The sequence below is a fragment of the Cavia porcellus genome, unplaced genomic scaffold, assembly GCF_034190915.1.
Source record: "Cavia porcellus strain 051 isolate PalLab524CR breed Dunkin Hartley unplaced genomic scaffold, mCavPor4.1 scaffold_31, whole genome shotgun sequence".
In the NCBI taxonomy this organism is placed as follows: Eukaryota; Metazoa; Chordata; class Mammalia; order Rodentia; family Caviidae; genus Cavia; species Cavia porcellus.
Window position 1 is genome coordinate 2,315,984 of NW_026947514.1, and position 14,047 is coordinate 2,330,030.

The following is a 14,047-nucleotide window of genomic DNA, read 5'->3' on the forward strand; positions in this document are numbered from 1 at the left end:
GGGACAGACTAGCACCCTGAGTGCTCAGAACAGCTAGCAACACGATGACTCTCAACTGAACACCAAGCAGAGACCCCAAGGTCTGTCAGCTAAGATCAGGACTAGAGAGCCATCAGGAAGGGGACTGGCTCCGTGGTGCTGGGAGAAGCCCAGGTTGGCAGGTCTGAGGCACCAGGCTGCACTGCCACTCAGGGACAAGAAAAAGAGCCCCGTGCCTGCATCCCTGAGCCGAGGCCACCAGATACCCACTGGGCAAGCGCCTGGCCATGCTGTGGTCACAAAAAGCAGCAGAACAAAGGACAGCTCCTGTCCCCTGGCTGGGAGGATGCAGCAGCTGTCCAGGCCCGGGGCTCTGGTCACGTGGGGTTTTGGGCACAGTCTCAATCAGAGTTCTACAAACTGCTTCTTTGGAAAAAGATGTTTATTAAACAATTTTAATTGTCATAAAATGACTAAAATGGGTTTTAAAAATTAAGGCTCTTCTCTTTCTGTGGATTGCCAGAACAATGTAAAAATAATATCATCAACCCTGCTCAACGCTTTGTTCCTAAAGTTAAATTTCATAGATTCCTAAACATTTTATGATTAAGATAAAAAATTGGACTATAAATGACAATTAATGGCCTTCTGTACTGAACATACACTCTGATCTGGTGTACAATATTCTAGTCGAGTAGTTAAGAAAAATATTCCAGTTAAAGCATCGATTTTAGGTTTAGCGCTTGAAGTCACTGTTCCCCACGGTCATGATTCCCTACGCTGCAGGACCGGACACAGGACGCTACCCCGGGCTCTACGGTGACTGACTCGGCTGGCAATTAGTTGGATTATATAGTTTTAAATGCTCTAAGGTGAATTACCAAATGATTCAGAATTACATGGCATGCAGTATCCAAAATTATGGCTCTGATGCATTTCGATTTACATTAAGAAGAAGTGTCATTCACAGTCATTGTACACCCGCCCTCCCGCAGAAAAACTCCCCACCTACTCAGTCCTAGGTCTGGTGCAGCGTTAAGGGTTAAAACTTACCACTTTACCAGGCCTTCCCCATGTGCAAATAAACCCCTCCTGACAAGCAGTGACTATACAGTCTTCGAGAAAAATTAACACAGTCAGCCTCTCGTGCGCTATCTTTTTACAGATCAGCGGCTCTAACAAGGGAACGTCTTCCATCCGAGGGCACAAGGCCGTGCCCAGAGTTTTGGCGGGGTCCGTTTTGGTTTTCGTCACGAGGTTCAGTTTGTCACTGCTCTTGCTGGAGATGTGCCCCATGCTATGGTTCCGCTTGTGGTCTTTCTCGTGGTGCCGGTCCTTCCGGTCGTGCAGGGAGAGGGTCGCGAACTTGCTGACCCCGGATGCCACAGCCCCATCCACGACGCTGCTCTTACTGCCGGCGTTGGACACAGCCGAGTGGGGGAGGCTGTTGGACCGGGGCAGCGGTGGGGGCGCGGCGGTGGCAGGCGGTGCCACGCTGTTCCCGTTGCTCCCAGGGGGCGGGCTTGTGGCATTCATGACGTTGGTGTGCGTCCTCGCCCTGGAGAGCGGCTGGTGGGGGAAGAGGATATCTTCTGTGAGGTCCCACAGGCACAGCTGCGTGTCCTGGCCCACCGAGCCGAAGCGGTAGGTGACGCTGACCGGGCGGCTGTCAGTAGAGTTCCGCTTGGACAGCCGTGACTGCGTGCTGTTGGCGCGGTCTCTGCCAAAGTGCAGGAGGTCCTGGAAGTCCTCGTCACTGCCGCTGAACTCCATGGGGTCGCTCTCTTCTACGCTAGTGGTGTAGGGGTCGAACGCCACGACGCTGACCCAGGACTTGTGCCCGTGGCCTCTCGCAATCACCCGGCAGTCTACGAAGGACCACACTGTCACCAAGTCATCCTCTCCACCCGTCACAATGTACTTGCCGTCTGGGCTCCAGCACACACACAGCAAGCCCCCAAAGTAGCTTTTCATCGTACCGTGCAGCTCCACGGAGTCGAAGTTGAACACCCGCAGAAACCCGTCCTGGCTCACGCACGCCAAGAACTTGCCATCTGGGGAGAAAGCAAACTCGTTGAGGGCCCCCTCGCCCACCGTCCACTTAAGGAGAGGGTTCCTCGTGGATTTGCTCTTGCAAGTGTGCACGGCAAAGCTCTCTCCCTGCTTCAGGAGCTGGTAGTGGGGGGCCGTGGTGCCACAAGTGTGCTCCACATTATACAAGTACATGTTCCCACTGGCATGGGCTACTAGGAAAAGGCTTTCCGAGCCGGGCACCCATTTGACACAGGTTACGCGTGCCTTGTCTATTAGTCTCTGTGAAGACAAAGGAGAAGAGGTTATCACAAGGGAGCAGTGCATGGCTTACCCTGTGCACGAGGGCAGTCTGCGCAATTGCACTCAGGGCCCAGCTGCCGAGGGGCCCCCCGCTCTGCACCAAGCGGCAGGTGGGGGGCGGCCCTGGGGCTTTGCAGGGAACAGCACCCAGACCTGCGAGCCCGGCAGCTCCACACGCCCCCCCCCCCATGTTGTCACTGTGGGTCCTGTCCCCACAGTCGCTGCTCAGGGTCGGCACACAGGCCTGGGGGACTCACTGAGGCATCTCTGCACAATTTCCTCCCAGCCAGAGGGGCTGATTAACCCCACTGTCGCTCTGCCTCGCTCCCGGCCCCACCCTGGCTGCTGTGCTCACAGGCAGGTGGCAGCATCTTGTTGTGAAGGCCACAGGAGCGAGGACAGGAAGTGAGCAACACCCACTCTCTGCAGGGAGGTCACCCGGCACTGCAGCCTCTGCCAGGCTGATTCCTCTCTGCGATGCCTGCGTGAGACCCCCTCAACCAGCAATTGCCCGGAGCGTCCCAAGTCTGCCTGGACGCACGGCTTCTGCCTGGCTGAGGCCACACATCTGCACGTGTGCTCCTCTCCAGAAGGGAAGGAAACTGATGGACTACAGAAGCTCAGTGCAAGTCAGGAGCGCAGAAACCAAGTGGGTGACAAACGACCCAGACGAGCAAGCATGGAGGCTAGGGGCTCGGGCTCCATGGGCCAGACAGGGGCCGTTGCTCACTGCCACAGAACAAGTCTGGGCCTCTTACAGTCATAGGCCCCACTCTTGGGGACACAGCCAACACCGTCACCCCACTTCTTCCCTTAGCTCCTGCTGACCTATCTACAAAATCACCAGCCATCTGGGAACATGGCACCGTCGGGCAGGGTTCCTGCTCGGCCTGCTCAGCCAGGAGCTGTGCCCTGTGGGAGCTCATGGCACTGGGCTGCCCTGCACGCACTCCAGGGCCACAGTCGAATCCAGGCCTGACAGCCGTGTCTCAAGCTCCCTGATCACCCACCGGCAGCTGCTGCCCTGTACTTCAGTTCCTGAGCCCTGCCACCAAAACCCAAGGCTTCTGGCAGCACTTCCCTCTTACACTGTGTATGCAGTGTGGAGAATTTTAAGGACATGAAGACTCCGAGCAGTATGGCTGGGAGTAAATTTTATTTTGGACCTTTAAAACCCCACAGGACACCACATCCCATTAGAACTACAAGCGAAGCCTATTAAGTAAAAACATGTGTTCCGCACGGTGAGATGTGGGACAGAGGTACAGTAAAGTGATTGTCACTGCCACGTCACGGTTAAGTCAAGAGCGTCCTTGGCTCAATGCAAGAGCAGCCCCCAGAGCACCCGAACTGTTTCATCATTGGCTGTCACACTCTGCTTCTGGGCAACTGCAGCCGCGAAGCCAGGCCCCTGCACCCTCTTCCAGGGTTTTGCACCGGCCTGCCCCACCTGCTCCCCTGGGCAGCTCAGGCGCTCACTGGCAAGACTAATCTGGAAGCCAGAGCCCTGACCGCTGGGCAGGAAGCAGCTGGCAACATGTCCTGAGCCCAACCTAAGTACCCGCTGAGCCCTCTGACTTTGCAGCCAACCCTACAGCGGTGTGGTGGATCTGAGCAGGTGACACACTCATCAGTCATGTGCCAGCCCGCAGGAGAGAGCCCTGATCATACGCTTCTCCTGCACCCCCCACACCGCTGGCCACCTATGCTCATCCACTGTAGTCAGCGCCCTGGGGCAGGGCTCACAGGCTTCCTTCTTCGCAGTGGGCAGGCACATTCAGCTCTGCCTCCCCACCCCAGTGTGGCGTGGTCAGGGATGCCAAACCTGACCTGCAGGTGGGAGGTACACACCTGCAAGCTCAATGCCCTAGCGGGGTATCTTTATAACTTTAACGGTGGTACCAACTGCCTCTCCGGAAAATGTTAAGCACTTCTGCTCCCACTGCAGGAGGACAGAGCCTGTCTCTCCACAGGATAATGGGGCCACTGCCTGTGACCATGTGGGAGTGCCGCAGAGAGTCCCAGAGTGGGGCCGCCCCGGAGCTTGTGCACTAACGACACAGCTCCCCCAGCATCAGGTGCATGAGAGTGCTAGGGGAGCTGTGGACCGGATGCCGGGGGGGGGGGACCCTTTCCCTGTGGGGACAGCCACTGTGTGTCTGTGGGACAGGCATGTGGAGTGTCCCAGGTTCTGCTGTTGGGACCAGGGACAGTGACCAGGAAGGGCAACAAATAAGTGGCGACTGGCAGGACCAGTCTGGGCCCCGAGCGCACCACCAGGAGGAGGAGGAAGAGTCTGTGGGCCCCGGGCAGGCTTTGCTCAGAGGCACGGGTGGGAACAGGACAGTGGTCAGCAGTCGCGGGTGCCACTGTGGCACACGGCTGTGCCGGACTGCCTTGAGGCCAAGGCACAGGACGGCAGGCAGAGCAGCGCATGCGGGCAGCACAGCTGCAGCAGAGTGACCAGAGCGCCAAGGGCAGAGATGAAGACAAAGGACAGAGGAGAGGGAGCTGCGGCAGGAGCTGAGGGCTGTGACCCCACTGCCACCCTCCAGGGCACAGTTGAGGTGGGACTGTCACTTTGCCTGCCCTGGCTCCCCTAAAGTCAATTTCCAGGGTGCCCTGGAACCCACCTCAAAACCACCTATGTAAGAACCAACAAAAACCCCCCTGAACAGCACAAGCCTACAAACCACAGCAGGACATCCCTGCAACACCTCTTCTGGCCCCAGGCTTGGATGGGGGGCTGGGGCTGCACCATCATCTCCGCAAAAGCCCTCAGCCAAAGCCTGCCCTGCTGTCTCATCCTGGAAGGTGCAGAAAAGGCTCTGTTCCCCACGAGGGGCAGAAGAGACACAGGGAACACGCCACACCACACCACACCTGCGAGGAGCAGACAGGAAGACACACCGCTCCCTGCTGACGGCCTGGCAGCACCTCGCTCTGTGTGGCACGATCTGTCCACAGACCAGGCAGGAGAGACTTCTCTGGCGAGAGGTGAGTGGACATGCATTTCACAGTGTGGACGCTAAATTGTAACAAAACCACAGCAGCTGCTGGAAAGGTCACAATGTGACCACAGGTAAAAACAGCAACTGGAGACTTCACTGGGCCCTGGTGTCAGGAGGCCAGGCCTCCGCAGGAAGCACCAGGAACGGGCATCTCACAGGCCTGAGACGAAGGAGTGACATCGTTTCTGCCAACGTTGAAGCTCTAAAGGAGCAGATGGTTGAGTACCAATTTCCTTTCTTTGATTAAAAATGCAATGAAACCCAAAGCAGCAGAGCCGGACAGTCTCACCATCTGGCGGCAGTGACCAGTACGAGACAAGCTTCCCTTAGAGCTCACAGTTCACAATGTTCAAAGCGCCCTGCAAACCCCAGGAAGAGACTGTTCTGTGACATACCCAGATCAGAGCTTCTGCCAACACCACAAGGGTGCGGGCATGGTTGTACAGAACACAGCCCTGGGAACTTGCCCACACGTCACCAGCCGGCCACCCAAGCAGCACACTTCCGGCCCTTAGTTGCTTCCTATAAAGCAGCTGCTAATGGGCCACAGCACTCTCGAGGCTGTCAGGGGTTTCCCAGGTCAGACAGATGCTACCAACCCACTCTAAGGGGGTGGCAGAAACTCGGGTTGGGGACTCATCGGGGACCTAACAAGGCCCTGAGCTGGCCTCACAAGGCCCAGGCTCACAGAGCAGATGCCGGGCTGCCTCACTAATACAAATAAGGGGGTCAGGGCTGGTGCTGCGGCTCAGCACAGAGCCGAGGTCAGTCCCCAGAACCGCAGGGGCTAAGTCCAGAAGCCGGTCTGTGCTTCTGCCTGTGGTGCGGTGCCCCTGCGGGCAGGCACTTGGGCCTGGGCCTCTGGAGTCAGGGCATAAGTGGAACTCAGAAGGGGCCACGTCACTTGCTCAGCCAGAGAGCCAGCCAGCAAGAGCCTATGTGAGAGCTGCGCTGAGCCTGGAGTTAGGGTTTTAAGCAGCCCGAGAAGAGAGATGACATGAACCCTAGCTGGGAGGGTAGCAGGCAGGCAGCTGGCCATGCTAGGGAGGCGGTGGGGCACAGAGCAGAGGCTCGCTCTGCTGCTGGAGTCCCTCTGCTGAGCCCCCAGCATCCATGTGTGGGCATGCCCAGGAGCTGGGACCAGCTGCAGGCTTCACCCAGACCCGACTTGGCTGGGGTGCACTAACCAGGGCCTGCGAGTGGGGTTCCAGCTACTGGCCTCCTCGTGTGCTGTCCTCCTCGCCACCCCCTGGGCGCCCATGGTGGCTGCCTTGGAGGGAAGCCGGCCATCCTCCTCCTCACAGCCCCAGGCTGGACGGAGTTTTCCTCTGGGGCAGGGCCCAAGCTTCTTGGACTCTGCTATCTGTTTCTCGGTGTCACTGCCTTAGGCCGAACGCAGCTGCGGGGCCTGAACCTGAATCCACACATGGCTTTCTTCTCTCCCTCACTCACCTACAGGTTATGGGTTTTAACTCTGTAATACTAACTAGCAGGGATTAGCCAGAGAAGCCAGAATGTTAGGGAAAAAGTCATCATTTTTATAAGAATGAAAAGTACCTGGATATGAGAGTGTCCACCTGTTATCCTAGCACTCGGGAGGCTGAGGCAGGAGGCCAGCCTGGGCCGAGTGAGTTTACGGCCAGCCTGAACTACACCATGAGGCCCTGCCTTGATCCCCAGTACTAAAAAACCTCCCCAAAGCAAAGGAGGGCTGGGGCTACTTCCAATCATGTGCTCCCAGGGAAAATCTAGCCGAGATGATCTGAAAGTGCACTCTGATTTAATGGAATGGCTTAATCTACTTTACCTATTTTCTTGGTCAGTCAGTGCTTGCAATTAACTGACCTGGTAAAGATAAAATAAACGTGGTGAGCGGCAACACCACTACTGAAAACATCACTCAGTTCCTGAAAGTAACTTACACCAGGGTACTTGAATGGCTTCATTTCTTCAACTTTTTGAAAAGCTCACCTCATTTTTAATTTCCATTTCTTTTAGTTCTGTGTACACATAATTCTTAAGACTGCACTACAGAGTTTAAGAAAGGCTTTGGGTTCTCATTTTTTTCTGTTTTACTAAAAACTGTTTTAAGTAGTTAGTCAAGCGGTAAACTCCCTGCGACTACAGAGAAGGAAACTTTCCCGGGCAGGGGTGGGGCTGAGACCAGAAACCCCTCGGAGCCCTGCAGTGGCTGCCTGAACCCAGGTGCTCATTTCGCCACAGCTGGTAACGCCAATGCTTTCCCAACCAGCTGCACCCCAACCCCACCACTACTTTCTCAGGGGAAACAACTGCTTCTGGGAAAAGGGTTGCCTGCCTCAGCCTACACTGAGTTAAGTCCCCCTCTTGTGCAGCCAGACTTCAGGCTCTATCTCTGGGGCCGGAGGCACGCCAGGACCAGGTCAAAGGTGACAGTCCTAGATCTTGCACTGGGGCACTGTCCACCAGGAGCATGGTGTCCTCTGGCTGTGGGAGCTCAAGCCTGACCCTTATGAGTGTCCACAGGCACACAGGGCCTCACTGCCTGGCACTCACAGCCACAAATCTACGCTAAAGCCACAGTTTCCTGGGACCTTTATTTTTTTATTAGTACATGTGTGTAGTACATGTTACATTCTCTGTGGGAGCTGGTTCATGTACATATCTTAATTCCTTTTAAATTCACTTTTGCACCTCTTTCCTTTCCTTAGCTTTTGAGACATGGCTAGGCTCAAATTCACAATCCTCCTGCTTCAGCCTCCCAGCATGCTGGGATTACAGGTTTGCACTAACATGTCTGGCTAGATCTGAGGTTTCATCAAGACTATCTTGTGTCTGCTGCTGTAAGGCTTTTGACTGCCCAGGGGACTGTGTTTTAGCAGTCAATGTTTAAGTGTCTACCTGTGGGAAGATCGCTTAAGTGACCGCTTTGTAACTGTGGTTAAAGCCGGCTTGAACTCTGGTTAAATAGCACTGCTTGAGGCGACTGTGCCTGACAGCCTGGGACAAGCGATGCACGTCCATCTGAGGCTTATACAGTACACCTGAGCTTTGTGTGAATATGCAAAGCCTGTGAGGTTAAAGGTCCATGAGCTACCGTGCACACAGCAACTAGCGCACGCTCCCTCACACGCTGTGCTCTGTGTCTGGACCTGGAACACACAAAATGGTCGGTAAAGCTTCCAGCATTTCCGCTGCTTGCATTTGGTATGGCTTGCAGAGAAGACCCTCCAGTCATTCATCCCTGCCATTAAAACCTGGCCTGCCTCCTTCTGCTTGGACCAAATGAGCACTTTTGTGATCATATACATGAAATATACTTTTACATTCAGTAATAAGTCTGTGGTCATGGGGCTGGGGATTTAGCTCAGCGGCATAAGCACCTGCCTTGCAAGCAGGCAGTCATGAGTTCGATTCCCGGTACTGATAAAAAGGAAAAAGACAAAAAAAAAAAAAAAAAAAAAAAAAAAGTCTGTGGTCATGAGCATTTTCCCTAAATTATTAAGTGGAGGTCTAGTACCATCCTTTGATTTTTGTCAGTGCTATGAACCTGCATAGACCGGTTAAAAAAATTCTAAATTTTACTCAAAAGTGGTTTTGGCACGTGTGCAAGCCCACAATTGTCTTAAAGACAAACAAAAAACATGGACATGTACATTCACACGTGTCTCTGTCTACCACAATAGGAAGTCTATTGTGACTCCTCTGTAACTGTGACCGTAATTGGTACAGATGTCTTTGTATGTTAAGTGCATTTATGTTCCCCCAAGCCTTCAAAATCGAGAACTGATGCCTCTCTCGCTGAAGCTGTTGGCAAAAAACCTTTCTCAGGGTGCCCTCAGTCACTGGCTACACTACAAGGGGCATCCAGATGTCGGAAGAGGGGTGACGAGGACAGCAAGAGGCATTTGCTGGTATAACGCTGTCTGCCACAGCTGTGACCCCACGGCGCTTCCAGAGAAGGCTGCACCACTGTTTTGCCACCTGCTGAACTCACTGCGACCAGACCCTGGCAGGAGCCTTCCACGCGCTGCACTCACAGCTGTCTCACGCTCCTCAGTTCTGCCTCGACTTTCCTCTTACCACTTGTTGTTGCAGGAACGAGCTTCTAGACGGCCTGAGTGGCAATTTGAGATGACGCCATCTACAGGCCATGGGCACACTCTGCCTTTCAGGGTGGCTCCCACGTCCCAGGAAAAGTGTCACAGTCAGGATCAGGACTCACCGCTCCCCTCAAGCCTGGGGGGACTGATCTTTTTGGTGTTCAGCAACCCAGGGTTGGAGAACGAAGCCAAGGAAGATAAATGGGCCAAGAGAGCAGCCATCTGTCCTTTCCCGGGCTTTCTCAAAGGCACCTACGACTCCAGAGAGTCAGGGAACCTACCCTGGGCGAGGAGCCCTGGACAAGGAGCCGGCCCGTGGGCCTCCTGCAAAGAGGAGGGCACCAGGGTGGGGGCAGAGTGGCTGCAGGGCTCAGGGGGCAGGCATGGTGAGGCCCCTGAGGGCTGAGGCCCCCAGCAGATGGCGTAACTGAAGAGGCAGGAAGTCCCACAGGCATCAAAGTGTCCTTCACAAAACCCACCGGACCTGAGGAGCCCAACTCACCTTAACAGTAAAAGGGAAAAGGTGACTGACAGATGGTCACTGCAGAATAAATGGTGACAGGAAAAAGCCACCAACAGAAAATCCCAACAGAGCAAGACTAGATCCACAACTGGCTGGAAACCCGGCCCCAGCGCTCCTAGAGCCACTCCAAAGTAGCAGCCCCCACGCACGGGTGTCCATAAGAAGGCTGATTCCAGGCTCCAGTGCTCTGGGCCACGGCAAGACTGAGGACTCTGAGGGCACGCAAGCCTGGCACCACCACTCCCACACTGCCGCGGACCAGGACCAGGAGTGGGACGGACCCACCTCCTGAGCTCCCCTGCCACGGAAGCCAAAGCAAGCTAGGTGCCCCGCAGCGCTCCAGGATGAGCGTCAGCCCCTGCCCAGTCCTAAAGCCCTGATCGTCTGCTCCTGTGTCCACCAGCACGGACTGGCTCTCACTGTGCCCAAGCAGGGGCCGGCCTGAGGGGAAGGCTTTGCCTTCCGCATCCCTGGACATCGGGGGCAGCGAGGAGATCAATGTCCTTCCCACTTCCATCTCTAGCACCTCAGACCCGTGAGGAACTTTGTTTCCTTACAGTGCTGTCCCTTGGAAGAAGAAACAGGGATCAGGACGCAGTGGCCTAAGTGAATACCCTGGAACACTGACGCAAGCCAAGAAGCCAGAAAGCTCCTCACGCAGCAAGGCCTTCTGTCCACCTTGGGGACGCAGGCCTGGAAGGCAGAGCCCAGCGCGTGGCTTGCGGCACACTCTAAATGGCACTGCTGTGAGAAGAAACGTACCTACTGCACCTGTGCTGGTCTCAGAGACAGGACGCAGCTTCATCTTGTTTTTGGTACCAGGAATTGAACTCAGGCTTGCCAGGTGCTTCATCTTGTTCTACTGTGCATTTGCATTGGTTCAGGTTTGTTTTGACACAGGGTCTCACTATGTTGTTCAGGTTGGCCTTAAACACAGAGCAGTCCTCCTGCCTCAGTCTCCTGGGATGACAGATGTGTGCCATCCTGGGTCAGCATTTGGGAACCAGGCTTTCTTTCTTTTCCGTTTTTGGGGGGTGGTATTTTTCTTTTTTATTGGTACCAGGAATCGAACTCACGACCACACACTTGCAAGGCAGGCGCTTATGCTGTTAGGTTAAATCTCCAGCCAATTCTTTCTTTTCCTAATCTTGTGTGGTATAAAGTCACACAAACCATTCTCACTTGGGCACTTAAGTCTTTCTTTGTATTTGTCTCTGTTGTAAAATGTATTTTACTGTCTGTCATCATTCTCTGGATATGCAAAGGTTAACCCATCTTTTGCTTTAACTGCAGCTGTAAGTATCTGCTTTGAAAAAGTTACTGTTTTGGTTTTCTTGAAACAGAATCTCACCATGTAGCCCAGGCTGGCCTCGAACTTGGAACACCCTTCTTGCCTCAGCTTCCAAAGTGCTGATATTACAAACGTGCACCACCATGCCAGGTTTTAACATTAACTTTTAAAGTTTTTTCTAAGACAGTTTGTTTCAAGGCAGTATTTTTTTGAGGCTGCCAAAGACAACAGGATTATGTTTTATACAGTGTATGCTTTTTCCTTTGTGTAGAATTTTTAAATTACTGTTTTTGGTTTGTATGTTATATGATCATCATTGTTTACTTTATGAATTGACCTCAATGCTTAATGATTTTCAAAAAGATGTTACAACTTACTCAGGAAAATAATGTTACCGTAAATTTTTACTCCTTATTTGACTATTATAGCCATAGCAATTTGTTAAATTGTTGTATTTATTTTTTGTTTTTGTTTTTTTGGTACCAGGATCAAACTCACAACCATGTGCTTGCAAGGCTCCAGGAGCTTTTGCTGCTGAACTAAATCCCCGCCCTAAATTGTTATATTTAAAACGTGAAAATAAGTAAGTTTAATGCTTAACCAATGTTAAATAAGAAATTAAACACAATTGATACAGTAGATGATACAGACTGCAGGGTGACTCAGTCACCTTAATGATTTGGATAAAAAAGGAACAAATGGCAAGGTTAGAATGAATTCTCAGGTGTAATGTGTTTCAGTTATGAGACATCTATTTTGAATTTGTAAATATTTTAAATGTTTCATTAAGGCACGTAATGAATTATTCTCTGAAGCATGTTGGGTAAAATAAAAATTTAAAGCTATGATGCTAAAGATCACACACTGATTGCAAAACCAACAGAAATAACATTACTGATCTTTTGTATCTTTCATAATATACTTTTAAAATAATTTTGTAAATGCAATAAAACCACTCCATTTGGACATCCTACCCTGTTCCATAAAGTGACACAAAGCTGCCCCGTCCTTCTGACCTGTTCCCACCTCCTCAGGCTCTTATCACCACCTTACTAACTGTATTTGGCCCTTGTGTTTATCTAAGTCTGTCTCTCCTAGGTGACAGCAATTCCATGGTCACCCATGACTCCATCTTATACCCACAATCTTATACCATCAATACCTGCAAGAAGCCAAAGGCCCCACCAGACCTCTAGAGCAAAAACCTGGTGAGTTCTGTTCCTCTGGTCAGCCGGGAGGCAGCCCCGAAAGACAGAGCACCAGTTTCGCAGCTCCCCTACAATTAGAGTAGATGGAGCTCCCTGGGGGGCAGCAGAAGGCTGGGAGCAAATCAAACGGTAAAGTAGGTTAAATCATTTGCTTAAAGCGGCTCTGAATGGTGGTGGCCGGCAGGCCAGGTGGGGGCCTGAGGCAGGGAGCTACAGGCCTGTTTCACAAGCAGCTAACCAACAGGCTGCCGCCTTCGGAGGAAGACACAGGGAAACCAGGAGGGGACCCACAAACACGAGGTGTTCAGGTGACTCTGTCCATGGGCTCGCCATCTTTGTCCATGTCTGTTTCTTTCCTATAATAAAATCTTATTTTAGCATGTTTACTTTCCCTCTGCGTGTGGCTAAGGCCCCCCCTAGCTGCACACCCGCACCCTCGCCTGCTAATACCATCCCTGCCAGCCCTGCCTGCGGGTCAGAGTGCCTGCTTCTGCTCGCAGACGGGCATCGGCGTGTGGGTGGTGCTGTGGTCTACCCTGCTCATCGCTGAGTGGGTGACAGGTTAGACTGCTCTGCCGCTGCGGACCCAGGGCTGAGGACGTGGCAGAGGAGTCCGCCGAGGGAAAGGGAGAACGGCCACACCCTAGTCCAAGCCCTCGGCTCTCACCTGGACAGTTACTAGGGCCTCCTCACTGGTCCTGCTACCTTCATTCTCTCTTCCTTCATTCCATTCCACCTTCCACAAGTGCTGACAAGAGCTCTAAAAAAACACATGTGAGCCTGTCACTCCCCTGATTACAGCCCAGAGGTCCCCCCAGCCTCCAGTGTGAGAAGGGCCCACGTGTGCAGTGCAGTGCCAACTCCCTGCCCCTCCGGGCTGCACACCCGGGCCCTGACCATGCGGTGTCCTGATGTTCTGTCCAACACCAGGCAGGGCCTCACTGCATAACCTGGGCTGCCTCAGTCTCCAGATCCTACTGCTCCGGCCTCCCACAGAGACCTACGTGCCACCGCATCCTGGGATGTTTCCTCCAGCTTTAAAGGGCTTCTTCACCTTCTCTACTACTGCAGAAACCCTGCGAGACCCAGGTCGGACATCATCTCTGAACTTCCCTGATTGAACCAACTTTGGTTTGGTTTGGTACCAGGGGTTGAACACCCATGGCCTTCTCAATGAGCTGCGCCCTGGCCCTTTTTATTTTTCATGCTGAAACAGGGTTTTGCTGAGTTGCTGACTTGCCTAGGCTGGGCTTGAACTTGTGATCGCCCTGCCACAGCCTCCCAGAGCACTGGGGTGCAGGTGGCTTCCCATGTAGCTTCTGATGCATACCCAGACACTGCTCCACTTACAGGCTGTGTGTGTGGATGGGTGCTCCATTACCCCTGGCTCTCACAATGCACGGCTCACGGGAAGGCACAGGCCAGCTATGATTAGTCAGAGTTTGGAAATTAATTTTCCAACCCTACTGTATCATCAACTCGCTCACTGAGCTGGACAATGCACTCACCGCTTTGACAACTTCCCCCCTCCCCGGGACACTTAAAATCTCAACCAGTGCAAAGCATGGCACAAAGGCTGCTTCAGATGCTGCGCCTGGCCCTCTGGGAACAAGGCCCTG

The 14,047-nt window shown here is 53.2% G+C and overlaps 1 protein-coding gene across 14 annotated transcripts in view; it reads right to left on the reverse strand.

The window, feature by feature from the left end:
* Positions 1 to 403: 403 nt before the first annotated feature.
* The window catches only part of Wdr20 (WD repeat domain 20), a 59,158-nt gene continuing 45,514 nt past the window's right edge, over positions 404 to 14,047 (reverse strand). For 3 of the 14 annotated variants that reach the window (XM_063241137.1, XM_005000532.4, XM_063241135.1), the window contains one exon: positions 404 to 2,292. In XM_063241137.1, coding sequence (XP_063097207.1) covers positions 1,015 to 2,205 — 1,191 coding nt within the window. In that variant the 5' untranslated portion in view covers positions 2,206 to 2,292 and the 3' untranslated portion in view covers positions 404 to 1,014. The other 11 variants (XR_010044886.1, XR_010044885.1, XM_063241144.1 and 8 more) reach the window with 9 other exon arrangements.